The sequence below is a fragment of the Odontesthes bonariensis genome, chromosome 15 (assembly GCF_027942865.1).
Source record: "Odontesthes bonariensis isolate fOdoBon6 chromosome 15, fOdoBon6.hap1, whole genome shotgun sequence".
Taxonomy (NCBI): domain Eukaryota; kingdom Metazoa; phylum Chordata; class Actinopteri; order Atheriniformes; family Atherinopsidae; genus Odontesthes; species Odontesthes bonariensis.
Genome location: NC_134520.1, coordinates 23,272,979 through 23,289,883, shown reverse-complemented (window position 1 = coordinate 23,289,883; position 16,905 = coordinate 23,272,979). Strand labels below are relative to the sequence as shown.

Below are 16,905 nucleotides of genomic sequence, written 5' to 3'. Positions count from 1 at the left end.
CACAGACTAATCAAATGCTTTTCATGTCGCTCCCAAACATTAACCTTCATTCAGAGCAAATAAAGCTGCGAGTGAACAAACACACACCAGAAACTCTCCCTTGGGCTCTCTGATGAATTGGAGCAGGAATTTACAGTGTGGCTTTGGAAGATGGTTATATATGATTGACTGTAATAAACCATAAAAAAAAGAGCACACTATTTTTGATGCTTATCTCTGTTGTTTAAAACTTCCCATATTGTAGAAAATGTTTTCCCTAGATTTTCTCTACTTAATCCTTCCTTGATTTTGTTTGAATATCCAAGGGACTGGCAGGAAAGCAACATCACTTTTGTAGATATAGGTGCATCTCCATGTAAGGTGCAGACATTGCGGCAGCCCATTTGAAATAGGAACAAAAACTGGGCCATGCATGGACCTTTTGTATGTTCAGCTGAAACTTGACTGACACAATCTTTGGACATTTGATGATAATAATAACGTTATTATAATGAATAATATAGGGAGCCTTTCGGAAACTGGGCATATAAACCTTGTTGTTTCTTGTTTCTAGAGGAAGTCGACTCGAAAAACTGAAATTGGTAATGAACTTAAGGTAATATCAAATAGAAAAAGACAATTTGTTGATATTGTGAGTCTTCAGCATTAGATGGTCAAAGTATTGCATATCATCAGTGTGTAGCCCATCTAAGGGATATTTCAAGGGAACAGAATTCTGTTCAGATAAAACACTCAGAATGGGCCCCAGTTAACATGAAATGTGTCTGAAGCTTGCGCCATTTTCAAAATCCACAGCAAAAATATCTTATAGAGTTGGTGAATAAAACTGCCTGCTGAATTTTAATAGACAGTAGGACAGACAGTGGTGCCAGCAATGAGCAGACCTTCACTTGCCCCTTACAGCATTGTACATTCTGTGTCAAATATTCTGTTGAGGTACAGCATAAAGAGGGAGATTAAAGTGCTGTTGAATGTAAAGGATCAATCAGCTAATGTTAGTGAACTGATTTAAGTGATATCAGTTGTGAATGACAGCATGGTGAAGGATTTAGCTATGGAACAAAATGTGGACTAATGTATTTAAACTTGTTGACTTAATGAAAGCAGAATTATATAAAGCAAAGTCAGCTGCTCTAATGAATATCATGGTAGCTCAAACTATGAAAAACAAGGTTATCATATGAATTACAAACATTTCCTTGGGCATAAAAAATTTAAATGGACAATGCACACCTACCTTTAGTTCACGGAAGAAAATGCTGCTGCGTGCCCACTCCACAATGGAGAAGAGTGTTTGGTCGGCCATCTTGCACATGAGGCCAAAGGTGTTGAGCTTCTCATGCTTTCCCCGGCTGGCCTGCTCCTGTTGTAGATAGGCCAGGATCTTAGCCTGAACCTGCGGCTCATCCGGCTCACACTTTAGCAGCTCTACAATCAGATGGGGAAAGCTGGGTGGTGAACCTGACTGGTAGGCGTCAACATAAGCATAGCCCATGATGGACTCTGGTGAGCTGGTGTATGGGTCTGGGTACTCAGATTTGATGGTGCGTGTACCCTGGAAGTGTCCGTAGGCCGCCTGGTAGCCCTGAAGACTACCGGCATGTGGCGGCATTGCCATACTGACTGGGGAAGTGACAAATGGGCTGCGATCATAGTCTGTAGGGGGCAGGGCGGTGGCATGATGATGGTGGTGGTGGTGGTGGTGGTGGTGACCAGTGTGGTGGCCAGCGTGGTGGCTCAGCGGAAGGCCCTTGGAGGCTGCTGAGTGGATGTTCTGAATGGCTGAGGAGATAGTGAGGTCAGTGGGTACAGCTTGCATCACCTGGCTCATGGCCTCAATCTTCAGGCCATTTGCTCGGATCAGTGCTTTCTTCTGCTGCTTAAGGGCACGGTCACGCTTGTACATTGGGCCAAACTTGTTACGACCGCCACGCATGCGATCCGCCCGCACAGCTGACAAAAAGACAGATCACAAAAAAGACAGAAAAGAAATGGAAATAATTAGTTACATAGTATGTGAAACTTAATTATTTTTGACAAATGTTATGCAAAAAATGATTAAATGCCAAACTATACAATCTGTGATACATGCATGCTTAAAGTTGGAATATTAAGCTTGAATGATAAATCCATTGAGCATATAAAAAAGTTCAATGACCCAAAGAAAAACTACTATAGTTTGTTGAGGAGAGAGGGTGACAGAGGTTTGAGATGAAATAATCTCTGTTTAGCTTAACAATAAGGGTGTCCATGTATGTACGTGAATTGATACACACATGCATGGTGTTTTAGCTGTGAATTCTGTCTTTGTAACCTTCATATAGGGCAAAGGTTTTCCTATGACGACTACACTTGACATTAGCCTGTTGACTCTTAAAGCCCACAGATCTAACAGATACCAATGTTACTCATTGACCAGGGACTCAAACTCAAATGAACCACTCCGCCGAATGATCATTGTACAGCTGGCTATCTCTCATCTGCCGCCCATAAGCTCATTACTGGTGTAAACTTCAGTAACAAAATTCTACTTCTCATTCCAAAATATATGTTCTAACTGATTGAGCAATCTCTAAAAGCCCTCAAAATGTCACAGTCAGTTAGCAGAAACTTCTTCTTTGGAAAAACCAAAGGCTGGAAAGCCTGACAACAATCTGATCTGGGCTCTTTTTTCTGATGAAACAAATATACTCATGATGCCCCCTGCTGACCCCGTCAGTGCAGGTTCCTGTGGTGAGGATCACAACAAGTCTGTGCCGTGGGTATTTCTAATGAACGAACTGGGCACACAGTGGACTGCACTGAAGACCATGTGTGATCTGGCCGACTGCTGCCATGGGGAAGCTGCTCTGCTGTCTCTCAGTTGGGGGGCGCTGGTGTTAATTATTCATACTTAATTACCTCTTATTCTGACACGGCTCGCAAAGCCCAGCATGCAAAAAGCTAACGGACGTCTGGGACTTTAAATGTGAAGAAAAAAAAAGCACTTACTAATACCAATATTACAGATTATTAGATGTTATATTCTACTGAATTTAGTTTGGCCTTCTATATTTTAAAGAAACACATATATATAACTGAATATGCTAATACATGCATGTATATTTGACCTGTTCGTACATGCTCAACAGTCAAATAAGATAACAATTCATCTTGGATCCACTTCAGCTTGTGATTTCTTGACAGATGAGTAAAAGAACAGAGGAGGAAAATTGAAGAGGGGGTGTGGAGAGGGTGTGCTGGAGAATTGTAGTTCGGTGTGGCAAAGATGGGCAGACATATACACACACACACTCACACTCTCACTCACACACAGGCCAATCTGCCTTGGGAGGGATTTTAATGACCTCCGTCACAAAAAGTGCCTGTCACTGATCTGAGCGAGTACAGCCAAGAGAGACCCCCCCACACACACACATACACACACACACACTGACTGCTTCTCACACACGCATATGCACAGAAACCACACAAAAACACAAAGTGGCCAACATGAAAAACATCATGCTACTGATCAGAGAGGTGGGAGCGTGCCAGACACTCCGCCACCTTGAAGAGCCCCTGACGGCTTAAATTTTGCGTAATTTAAACACAGCGATTTTACTCTCACTCCCACAGTCATTTCCCAACATGCTTGAGGTCAGTTTTGTGCAGTGTCCAGTTACTCATGTGTAGGGATTATCATGACCGTTAAAAAACTGATCACACATCAAAAGAAAATAAGAAGAAATCAGGAGCCCCGTCAAATGCGATCCATTATACATTATTGTAGGGCAACTTTAACTATTAATGATTCTCCACAACAGCGTAATTAATGAGCCTAGAAACTAATAGTTGGCCCTTCTGGGAAAACAAAATTAGGCCCCGACTGCTTCTCTTGCCTGCCTCGGACCCAGGGACCCACAGCACATCATGAATAGCAGAATTGGGGGTGTAGGTCTTCCCACCACATACACACAAACACACATTTTTTGTCTCTAATTAAACAAGGTGATTTGCATTCATGTAACGTGGATTAATATAGAGGGGGGAGGGGAAGAGGGACAGTGCATGCCTGTGTAATAGGGGTGAGGCTGAATGTGTGTGTTTCAATAGGGTAGCAAGGTTTTTTTTGGTGGTGGATGCAGCAGAGATGGAGTTTGTGATGGGAAAGCAATCAAATGGTAAATGGACTGTACTTGTACAGCACTTTTCTAGTCTAGCTGACCACTCAAAGCACTCCTGTAACTTTACAAGATGCTGCTTTTGAGTATTCCATGCAAAAATTGCTTTGTATACTGTATGGTAAAAATCCAGTAGCAACTGACATTCCCTTTCATAAAAAAAAGCTTGTAGAACTACTTCTTCAAGTTTTAACTCAAGATGACGACAGCCAATTACAGATATTTGGACTTTCCTCTTGTGGGAAAAATAAAGGTCCATCTGATCCTATATTCAAACTTCATCAGCAGAAAAATCTGGTAAAAGAGGACTACTGTGCTGCACACTCTTCTTCAGCAGTATTGAGAACTTGCTGGTAAGCAAGAGGTGGAGGAAAAAAAGTCTAAATAGTCATAACGAAACTACACAAAAAAAAAGGCAAGCCGAAAATTAATATCTGCAGTGGAAAAATCACGAGGAAGAAAAACATTTCTTATTTCTATTCAAATGCAAGATAAAAGCTGAATTCACATAAAAATCTGATACATAGGGGTATTGTAGGTCAGCAGTTAGGCTTTGAGGCTAAAAGCCAGGCTAACTTGCTGATGCTGTCATGCTCTCTGAATGAACACAAATGAACAAACTTGGGCCCACAATATCCATGAATTCCCAAGCTGATCCAACTAAAACCCTGTTCCTTTTCCAAAAAGAGCCCAATGCACCATGTACCTCTCAAACTTGTATGAGCACAAGCAAGCACACACACATACAGTGCATTTTTATTGCACGATTTCTCTGCAGACACCTACTCGTAGCCTCTAACACACTCAAACACATCATACACACACAGCTCTCAGTGCTTATATCCTCTGATTTATGGTTGTTTAATATACAGGAATATTAAGCGTGCGTAGGTGAGGATCCCTGTCGGCTACCGGCATATTAATGGGTCCCGCGGAGCCTTGCTGACACCCTGTTTGTCATGTCGGGGACCTGGCCCGTGCTCCCGATGCGCCCCATCCCATGCACACACATGAATACCTATGATACCTATGCATAAGTAATGGGACACCTCCTTGGCTTCCACCACTGGTACTGTGAGGCTGATGGAAGACAAATCAGAGCAAGAAAGATGGAGACAGGGAGGAAATAAAATGTGGAGGGAGAGGGGGAGAGTGGCAAAGGGGGATGTAGAAACACTCAGCTGGTGGTGCTAATTTCAACTAAGTGTCTTTTCAAGTGTAAGTAATCAATAGATATAAATTATTTGATTGAGGATAAAACGCGTGGAAAAAAAAAGATGGAAAATCGAAAGAAGAGTAAGACAGTGAATCTTTTCTGTGATGCTGTGAGAGCAGAAAATCCAAACAATTTAAGTTAATTTCATTGCATATAATGCGCACTTTCCCCCTTGCTTAAAAACGTGTTCACACTTCAGTTCCTCAAAGCTGCGCTGGAACGGGTCAGCATTTCATCACAGAATTACAGAATTTTTCAAACTGCCCTTTTAGTCATTATTTTTCAGTGTCTATCTTTCAAACATGATATAACGTCTGTTTTTCTTAAATGGCACACAGTGGATTCAAAATGTATTCAATTTCACAGCATCACAAATACCACTGTTGTACTCTGCCTTCAAGATGATGCATAAGTGTAGGAAACATTAGGCAGCTCAGTGAAGCATATGATACAAGACAACTATTAGCAAGCAGATAAGAAAATCATGCCAGTGGGAGCCGCTCAGATATAGTATGCTTCATTGAATTCAGCGACTGATGTTCTAATGGATCAAATCTTGTTTTCTCAATGAGACAATGCTGGCAGAAGAGCTACACAGCATACAGAGAAGCAAGCACTCTGCAGTATGTGTGTTTGAGTGGTTAAATATGTGTACGGCTGACAGTGTTGTTTTGTTTTCATTAAAAATCGTATAACATCATGAGCAACCGTCTCTAAAAGTAACTGTAAATTGTTTTAACAGACAAAAACATGTATTTTAGTTATTATTAGTTGTAAAACAGCAAAAAATAATACGACTGGTCTACTGCTGGGATAATGGGTAACAGCACTTTTTGTGCCTTTCTTCAACTTTGAAACATTACAGGTGATTAATCAATGCAATTCATTGCTTAGCTGGTTAATAAATAAATACATCTTTATTTTGTCTTTAATTGTGTGTCAATGAAAGTAAGGTTTAGAGACCACTAATACCAACACACAGACACAGACACACACACACACACACACACACTAGGTGTGTTATACATAAGCATACACAAGCAAACGAAAAAAACGCACGGGCCTCTTTGCTTTTATCTCCAAAACAGCAAACTTAAAGCTGACACACTTTCTCACTCATCGACCTCTCAGCAAACATTAGGGAATTTGAACATCACCACAGGCAAAAGTGAACACAAAACAACAAAAAAGAGAAAGAGAAGAAAAAAAGAACACAAGGAGAATTATGGATTGAATCAACTTTTTGTTCCCTCACATTTAGCTCCCACTTGATATCTCAAAATCACATGTCACTGCAACCTAAGAGTAATGGAATGAGAGGATTGTAATAACAAAACGAGTGACCCCAAATCTTTTTTTAAGATGAAATGACAGCTTCTTCCTCCTGCCTGTGGCCATCAAAACACAGTTTTGGGGCTTTTCATGAATAAATGTATGTGTTTACCAGAAAGAGGTGAATGTGCATGTGTGTATAGCCCTGTGTGTATGTGTGTGTGTGTGTGTGTGTGTGTGTGTGTGGTGAGGGGTGTCAGCCTTTCTGTGTGGGAGGTAGTTACTGGTTGTGGCAGGAGTCGCCCACCAGAGCTTCTGGCACCTGACAGAGCGCTGCAGGGCCCGTCTTGCCCCCGAGCGGAAAGTTACCGCCGGCAAAACAAATCAAACACTACCCCTCCTCCCCACCCATGTCAGCTTGAAATAGACAGGCCAGGACATTCTGCCCAGCGGCCATTCACAATTAACAGCAATTAATTAAACCGCACATGGCAAACAAAAGCAAAAGCCTCCTGAAGGATTTTAGTCATGGCTGTCTCTGTTTTATTTTCGTACTCTCAGGGTCTTGTTTCTTTTACATAACTTATCTGAGTTGAGTGCAATCATTTCAGGGGACTGGGGATTTTTAGTTTAGCTGACTACAAATGTGTGAAAATGTTCATCTCAAACTGAGAAACGATATGAATGACACAACATTTAAATGTATTCAGATTCAGAGAAAGTAAAATTTTCATCTTTTAAAAGAATTAAAAAAACAAAAACTTTTAACCTCTAACCTGTACCTTTAAAATCTTGATTACCTTCATGGCTCTTTATTCTCTCTGAAATTAGTGATTTCAGATTGAAACTTTCAAATATGATCTTTGAAAAATACGAGAATATTTCTGGTCCTGGAGTTCTGTCACTTTTGAATAGCCGAATATAAATAAGCTTCTGAGCTGTGTTCAAGTTAAACAAAGAGGCCTCGAAACAGCAAGCCAAAAGTATCATCATTACCATTCTCGCCCTCCGCCAACTCTAATATTTTATCTATTACTTTTTCTGGCAAGTTTAAGTGCACAGTGGCTACCAGATACCCCCAACTCCCTCTGACCCCATCCCAAATACCAACAAGCAACACTGGTTTTCATCACATGGGTTGAAATGAAAGGTTTCACTTCACAAGGTTCTTGGTATATATTTATGAGAGCGGATATTACTGAGACGATCACTGTTAAATGTTTGAACAAATATAATCTTCCTCTTTCTTCCACTGCAATCATTTCGTCAGAGCAGGTATTAACTTTTTTTTAAATGGTGGATATCTCAATTTGTGAGGAAGCAATTCACTTGTAAATTAACACTGGAAGAATATTTTCAGTCTTGAGCTTCCAAAAGAAAAAAAAAAGAGAGAGAGAGAGAAAAAATTAACAAGCGATGACTAACTCTGCTCAGTTCTGAACAAATGGAAAAAGACGGGCTCTTGACAGTGCCTGAATTTGCTTTTCCCCATATGCAGATGTGTTGTGTAAGATCTAGATTATATGTTAGTGATCGGTGTTTACTAAAAACCCCTGAACAGCTTAGATGCTGACTTATTACAAACAGAAGTGGAGAGCTGCTTAAAGTACATTTGATATAAACATATAAACATTTTACTTTTTACTGTTTTTTCTTTTTTACCCATATAGTCTCTTACATTTCAGAGAGAACTAGCAGTTTTTATCTTCACTTACTATGATTATCTGATAAAATAGTACACGTACATGAGTAAACTTACCTAAATAATCCAATACCATAACAAATATGTGAAAATATAATGATATATAGCAGTCATAAATGTTATAAACACTTATCTGCATTTAAAGTCCTTTACTCTTGACTCCATGAACATAAATCAAACATTTTTCCTCATGACACTTTCACTGTAGAATATCAATTTTGTTGTACTGTAACTTCTACAAGAGCGGAGGACATTTAAGATCTCCTCCAGTTGTTACTGTACCCTCACACGATCAGAACTACTAACTGTCTGCTTCGTTTGAGAACCTTAAAGCGAGATACCGAACTCACAATGGCCTGTCGATTATAACTGCTGCTTGTTTGGTAGTGAGCTCCCTTTCCTCTTATGGTAACAGCTGGGTCCTATTTATCTATTCTGAAGAATCGCAGACTTTTAACCACCACTTACTATCCACGGACACTGTTGCACCTTTACCGCAAAAATCCCCTTTATTATGACTCACCATAACCTCATTTTAAAGCTGGAGACAAAGAAAGTTGCAGAAGCTAAACATAGACAAAAATAAAATGAAAAATAAATACCTTCTAGCTTCATGCCAACAGTGAGACACTTTTGGAAGCGGCAGTATGGGCAGCGCTTTCTCTGGGTCTTGTCAATCTGGCAGCTCTGGTTCTCTATACATGTGTAACGCTTGTTGTTCTGGACGGTGCGCTTGAAGAAGCCCTGCGGAGAGAACCAATTAAGACGTCAACCTGCTTGACCCCTGCAATGCGATGGTAATTGGCCCATTCACACTCCCAGACAGATGGAGAGGGACAGGCTTAATGGATACACACACACACACACACACACACACACAGGGAAGTTTTGAAACCTACCGATACAATGCTACAAACACATAAAAACACAGATAATAAAGCAGGTCATCAAGACACATTTCTCACAAAGGAAACTAATGTCAGTACCTTTAAAAAAAAAGTTAATTTGAGAATTATTGAAAGCTAAGTTTTTGGTATATTTCTTGTTCTAGTCTGATCGGGAACTTGATCAGGAAGCTAACCTTTACATCATATATTCTTTTTGCTCTGATTTGAATAGAACAAAACAAAGGTGCTCGCCCTCATGATATTACATAATTTTTCATTGCATATTTTTCATAAAAGCTTCTAAATTTAATTTAGTTTCTACTTTCAATATTCTCTTTTCACTCCAGGAATTATAGGGTAAGCATATTTTCAGCCTTCCTGTTAATTATTGAAAAATATGGGCACACGAGTCCAAAAAATCCAATAAATTATATCCATAATTCACAGTTCCGGGATTACAGTGATTCATACCTACTACATGGAATTTGTTATTGGCAGCAGCAGTGAAAATCAAACGAAGGAAGATGATATTAACGTATTCTAGATCTATAACCTAGGAGGAGAATCCTTAAACCTGGTCTTTAAAATAAAATAAAAAAAAGAGAGCGCTGCTGTCAATATCTCACCAAACACAAATTTAATTGACAATCTGCATTGCCTGATCAGACCAAAAAAAAAAAAAAAAAAAAGGCTGGGGATGAAGGGGTGAGGGGTGGAAAGCATTACATTTACTTTTGGAATATCGACTCCTCAGTGCCAAAAAAGATACATACTTCAGAGAGAACACTCTCTCCATTTTTTCCACTTAGCACACTGCACAGTAAGTGCAGTAAATATTAGAGCCAAACTGGATTCACACATGCTTTCTGGAAATTAAGTGCACAACATCTCACTGAAAAGAGCTCTTTACAGTTACAATTCAAATCAAGTCACCAGCTGATGCTCTTTTTCAAGCATGAGGAGATTGCTGCCTGCAGTTTTTGCTACATTTACAGATGTTTAAAGATGTGTTTTTTAGAAAAATGCCCCATAAAACAGCATGAAACTAATGTTACTAGTCTGAAGTCGTATGCTGCAAAGCTACAAGAAATTCAAACAAATAATGTTAATGTTGGATTTGGATATCCCTGACCTTGTATTCCATCAGAAAAACAACAAAAAAAGAAATGTTCTGTACATCCTGTACATAATGAATACAAGAAGTAAAAACACAATCCATGCTACCTCTTCCATCTCCTCTTACCACTCTATCTGCTTGCTCTTGTGTTCTCACTGACACTGATAGAAAAGATGAAAAAAAACAAAAAAAACAACAATCCGTCTGACCTCAGGTTATTTTTCACGTATATTTTCAGTTCCCTTCTGAGGAAATCATGTTTTGATGTGTTGTCTCTGCACCACATGGGTCTGACCCACAAATTTCTTCCTAGTTGCTTGAACATCGGTAATCTAAGATTACAACGGTCTTCTGTTGGACTCAGAGCTCAAATCTCCTAAAAAATAAAAAAGCAGTTTGACAAGCAGCCCAGCTTCTTGCTGTTCTTCCAATAGATATGATGTGCTAACATGTTTACTTTATGTGAGCTGGCGTGTAGAAACTAAAACTGTCTCCGAGCTTGTATAAAAGGCGATGTGTCTGTTTATGCGTACAATTAAACTGTAAATATGTACTTTCCTTTTGCGCGTGTGTAAGTCTGCGTGTTCTTCGGCAAAAAAAAAATGGCAGCCGAAGCAAAGCTCCTGGTGAAGACTGTGTCCTAGGTGTGTTATGAAGGGTTGAAAGTGTGTAAGGAGGGGTGAAGCATACAGAATTAAGAGTGGATTGTGATTGAAAACACGAGAAGAAAAAGCTGACTTATCTCCAAAATTACCAGATAAATTACAAAGAAAATAAAATCTAATCACTGCTTTCAGACTGCTTAGACTGAGATGCGCCTCCATTATCATAGAGATGGATTACACCGCCTTGCTCATAGAATATATTTAATGTCGGAATAAACCTGTAACATGTCAACAGACTGATATATCTGTCCAGCCCTGATGATCATACAAACTGCTACATGTTAGAGATAATCAATGACAGGCTTCAGGTGATTATCAATATCATTAATGTTTCAACAAGGATATACAACATTTTATAAGACACCTCTTCATCTGCATCCCGCATGCTCACACACACACGCACATGTGCACAAGAGCAGAGTGTTTCAACCCTGCTGGGAAACGGGTGGACAGGCTCTCCAGCATCTGTGCTGAGGCTGAGAAGCAGCAGAGATGCCACTGACGTCTCCCTTCAAGCAAAAGCTCAGCATCTCAAGGTCAAAATATGGGATAAAATCTATAACATCTGCTTTGAATAATGACCACATAGGCAAGAAATGTGTGCTGCATCAATACTGTGAGCTGCAATTTTACACTGAATTGTGTTAACACGGAGACATTTGTCTTAGCTTAATTTTGCTCTGACAGCTTTACTGGACTGAAAACAATATCTCGGGAGTTGGCTTATTATCTCTGTATTGAGGAGAAGTAGAAGACGGGAAGAAATCAGTTGTTGACAAGAGTTCAAATGAAAGTCTACAGTTTGCTTTACTGTATAGCCTCATCATCGAGCCGCAACAACGCGGATGAGCTCCTAATGAACTCGTGATGAGAGTTAGTATAGGACACAAGCTGGTGCAAACAGAACCATGACTTGTGTGTACTTTGCCTCAGGGGTTACAACCTCCCCCACCTTCCGTGGTTGGTGGTTGCAAAAACTGCAAAAACCCCTGGCATGCCTTTGAACTCCTGTTGCTTTTCAAAGCCATCCCACAATTGAAAAAAAAAGTCCTCTGACACTCACAGGAAAAGTTTGTTAGATCAACTGTCACAACAACATTTGACCCTCGGCCTCTACAGCGTATATTGTTAGAGAAATTTTGCTATGCTGTTACACTTGTTGCAAGTCACTCTGGGAGAAAAAAAAGTCAACTTAAATGCCTTGCATGCATAAATATAAATCCATCACAACATAAAGGTTAAGAAAGTATTAGTACAGCAAAGGGCGAAATGTGATTTCAAAGTATCTAAATGGAAACAACTGATACTAAAGGGAAAAACAACAGAGAGGAGTTAAACTCACTCCAGCTTCTCTATTAAATACCCAATAAGGACACTGACATTACTACAAACCATCAGTCACTATGAACCTAACACTAACAAGCCTTGAAGCACCACAATAATTTTATATCAATTAGCCCACCATTAATTAGCCATGAGACTTCTCTACCAAAGACACTACTGGAGTATTTTAGACATGAACACAGAAACACAAAAATCTCTATAACAATGCCATTTCTATCTTTACAGAGGTGCCATTAAAGGTAATAGTGCACATGCCCATATGTTTCCATAATCCGGCTGAGGGGACAAACCTTGCAGCTTTCGCAGGTCAGGAGTCCGTAGTGATACCCTGAAACCTTGTCTCCGCACACGGGGCACATCTCGTCCAGGTCTTCGTCATAAGAGTAGTCCATCATTTTTAACTGGGGTGCTGCAGGGGACACACACACACAAGTCTATTTGAGAGCTGAGCGGTCTCTTTCCCAAAAGCCCCCTCTTTTCCATCAAGTCGAACGGGGGACCTCGCGTCGCGATTGGATGAGATTTTCTTAACTTCTAATTTACCTAACTTCTAATTTGAGGAGAATAGATAGTCGATTTGTAGCAAGTTGAAAGGGCGCAACAAATTTCTCCCTGTTTGTGCCATGTCTTCGACGCAGACAGGAGTCAATTCTTTATTTTTTTTTAAGGCTCATGAAAGTCAGCCTCATAAATATGCATATATCTAAGTTGTGAAATCGCTGGGGGGGAAATACGGAGATATTGGACTTGAGGATTGGATGAGAAAACGTTACCGCCCACAGACAAATGAAGACACACAGAGAGGCTCTAATCTCTGCAGGCGAGTAAAAAACATCCAAAACCAACATATGCTGCTGTCTCAAAGAATCACCCTTAACGCTATAGGCTGATGCATTCATATTATTTCATGTTTTAAAGTGGTGCAAAAGTAGCAGCAGCATCGTATGTGCCCTTGTAGTCTGTTTTCGGTCTGATAGACAAATTTCTTTTGATTCCAAAGAAGTTCAGTCATTATCATGAATGAGGCAAGAAATGTGAAATCGTTGCTATGCAAATTGCCGCAAAAAAGCGTAAAATGTTGTAGTAATTGCATATTTTTCGAAACATGATTCATTAAAAAAACAAAAAAACAACCCACATGATATAGCCATGTACAGATATATACATATATATATATATATATATATATATATATATATATATATATATATATATATATATATACATATATATATATATATAAACTTTTAGGGCCGTAAAGCCCCTGTTGCTTTGAGTTTCGGAAATACTTGCATGTATGAGACTGTGTGACAGCGCAAAGCAAACAGTCAGGCTGACATTTACAGCAGTTACAAAAGCATTTATGGTACTAATCATAAAAAGCAGTCAGGATCAAACAGGAAAACCTCTGTGGATGTGGCTGTAAAAGTGGAAATATTTTGTCAGCTAGACGCCTTCCCTGGCCTTCACACACACTACTGCTCTACTTCAAAAATCCACTCGTCCGCTCACAGAGACCCTTTAATTAGACATGATTTCTAGTTTGTTAACGCGTTGCCCTGCTGGGATCCGCGCTGAATATTCTAGTTGAAGCAACAAGTTCCACCAAGCTCCCGATTCTTTTTTTTTTTTCCCAAAGAAGCTTAAAGCAGACTCGATCTCTGAACTTTATTTTGCTTTAAAACGCATAAAAAGGGTGTGCTCACATGACGCGCGATCACTGCAGATTTGCAAACAAATAAAGAACATAAATATTACGTCGGCATAAGTTGTAGGTGAAGCGGTGCTTAAGGAGAGGGGGGTAAAAAGTTGGAGATGGCCCCTAACACCGCCAATAAATAAAGCGTTTGTTTCAGGCTTGATCCACGTATTTTCTGTCTTTAAATCTATCACGTGCAACTTTCTGTTAATCTGCTCATTTTAGTCTATCAATTGAACAAACAGGCTCCCGTTTTAAGAAGTTATTGAAATAGTAAGAAAAAAATGGGGCATATCTCTACTTACCGAGGAATCGTTTTAGACGTAGAAATATGCGTAGCCTAAATGAAACTCAGGTCAACAACCTTTGCAACATTTCTTCGCTGGCACCCACAGGTGTGAATGCAGAGTGTGGTCAGATAAAAATGTTGCAGAAACACGTCGGTAACCACCGTCACACAAAAGGGCATTTGTCAAACACGGTGATGATTCCAAATATACTGAAATTAATTTACCGTCGCAGCTACGTTGCGTTTTAGCTCTCTGTAAAACAGATAACGGACTCTTGCAACAAACCACTCCTTGCCATAAGTGGGTATACGCAATCAACGTCTCACACCGGGTTAATTGATTGCCGGGTTACACTGCAGTGGAATGACATGCTGGGAAAAAGGAGTCAGGCGGTCTTTAAACGCTCGCTGCTGCATGTGTAGTCTACTTTCCAGGAAGATAAAAAAAATGTATTAATGTATTCTCGTGGGAATTTGAATAATTATGCTCATTTTGAAAAATGTGCAAATGCATTGCAGTTTGCGCGCACCAAGGCGCATTTTCTAAAAAACATAACCCTGATGTTGAATTTTGGAAAACAAAAACAGCTCTGTCCAATTTTTTTTTGGCACCATCAGTAAGATTTATGAAAAAGGAAAAAAAAAACTATCAATGAATTTATGCGCGCGTCTTTAGGGTCAAGACAAATTGCCTTTTTTCCATTGCCTTTAACATTGTTTTGTAAGAGTCAGCTTATTTCTTGGTAAAAACGTTATCAGTCTGCAAAACTTAAATTTAGAGAACATAAAATAAGAAGATGTAAATAACAATTTAGTTTAGATTTTTTTTTCTGTCACATATTTACAGCAATTTATGCTGTCATTAAATTAGAACAGACTTGAAGGCTTCTGAGATGAAAGTTTACCAGTCCGACGTGAGATTTGGCCCAAATCTTCTCTGCAGTTTCAATTCCATCAAAACAATTATTATATAGAAACGAAATAACGTGCGTTTTATCCATGCTGTCATTCTGCTGCGATGAGCTCATGCACTTTATTAAAAAAAACAACAACAACAACATAGAAATGAAAAAGCAAAATACCAGAACACCTTTGCTCTGTGTCTCGGTTTTTACGCAGCAGGCTTTCGCACACAGCTTGAGTGACAGCTTGGTATAAAAATTGTTTGATCACGGATCAAAACTAGAAATGCGTTTCCAAGTTGGATCTAAATATGTATTGTTAAGTCATTCAAGCAGAGTTAAGTTTGGGAGAACATGCAAACTCAGGATTACGGTGCATTAAGCCCTGAAGCTCCAAGCGGAATCATAGAAGACCTCTATCGCACGGGACTACATTGTTGTTGGTCCACCTGCAAAAAGGTAACGGAAATGTGCTCCAATCAAAGTTTTCCTGTGGAGGAGACGGCTTCAGCCCGTTTAGCTCCGTAAAGTTTTAACTCACGAAACTGCGTTAATCAGTGTGAAGGGATTCAGAGCGATGACGGTGCTTACCTTGCATGTTCCTTGGCATGTGCCCCTGTTCCCCATACGATCGAGTGAGTCCCAAGGATTCAGTCTCGACTTTGGGCAGCATGTCAGCACTGCCGGCCTGAGCTGGAGACTGCGCACCGCTCGGCGGGACACCTGGATGTGAGAGGCAGACGTTCACACAAACACACCTCGAAGTGTCCCGAAGGTCTTTTCTCGCACTTTTTTTCTCTCACTTTCTCGCCTCTCTCTGTTGTCGGATTATCGGACCATATTGAGAATGAAGCCCGATTGTAACAATTCAGACTTTTTCTGAACAGGCGTGTTGCATACCTGGTGTCGCTGCCTGTTCTGGTTCAACTTCCCTGATTGAAATGTTCAAATAGCATTTTGGGGAAAAAAAAATAAATAAAAGAAAGAATAAATAAATAAATGACAAAGCTAAAACAACGCAGACCCCATATGGACAATTCCTCTGATAGTAAATAAGGAGCAGTTGCGAGCTGAGTTGGAAAATCACTGACTACTTTGACTAAATGTGAAAACTGCGCAACGTCCGGATTGAAAGACGACGGTAAGTTTCCCTTTATCTTTTCCAAAATTCTTTACAGTGTGTCACCAATTAGCGAAAGACTGTCAGAGAAACTTTCAGCCTTTAGTAGACAAGCACGCGCCGCCGGGCTAGCCCTCCCCTGTGCGTAAAGTCGGATTCAGTGAGTCGGTCGGACTGTCTGGAGATGTGGAGACCTGTACTCCTCCTCCTCCTCCTCGCCGCTTTGTTTACTCCGCTCTCTCCAATCCGGGGCGCATGCGGTCGTCTGACATCATCTTTCTTTGGTCCAATCAGGCGAGGTGACCGGAACACATTGCCTCAAACCCTTTACTTCTATCTCTATAAAACCTCAGCTGTTTAATCCTGTTAATGATGGACTTTAAAAGCGGAGAGAGAACGAGGAAATCAAGAGAAGTGATGCAACTGCATGTGAGAGCAGACTCCTTATGAAGGAGTACAAAGGCAAGCCGCAAAGGTATGTCGACTGAAGTGTGTTAAACTGAAATATTTTGTGGCACATGTACGCACG

General features: G+C 40.1%; 1 protein-coding gene across 1 annotated transcript in view; it reads right to left on the bottom strand.

Annotated features, from left to right (window-relative positions):
• Nucleotides 1-16,582, bottom strand: part of nr5a2 (nuclear receptor subfamily 5, group A, member 2) — a 64,867-nt gene extending 48,285 nt beyond the window's left edge. The window contains exons 1-5 of the mRNA XM_075485569.1: nt 16,157-16,582; nt 15,848-15,979; nt 12,657-12,775; nt 8,956-9,097; nt 1,238-1,953 (exon numbers count right to left, since the gene is read on the bottom strand). Of these exons, the coding sequence (XP_075341684.1) occupies nt 1,238-1,953; nt 8,956-9,097; nt 12,657-12,775; nt 15,848-15,929 (1,059 nt within the window). The 5' untranslated portion in view covers nt 15,930-15,979; nt 16,157-16,582. The remainder of the gene's footprint in view (nt 1-1,237; nt 1,954-8,955; nt 9,098-12,656; nt 12,776-15,847; nt 15,980-16,156) is intronic.
• Between the last annotated feature and the right edge of the window lie 323 nt (nt 16,583-16,905).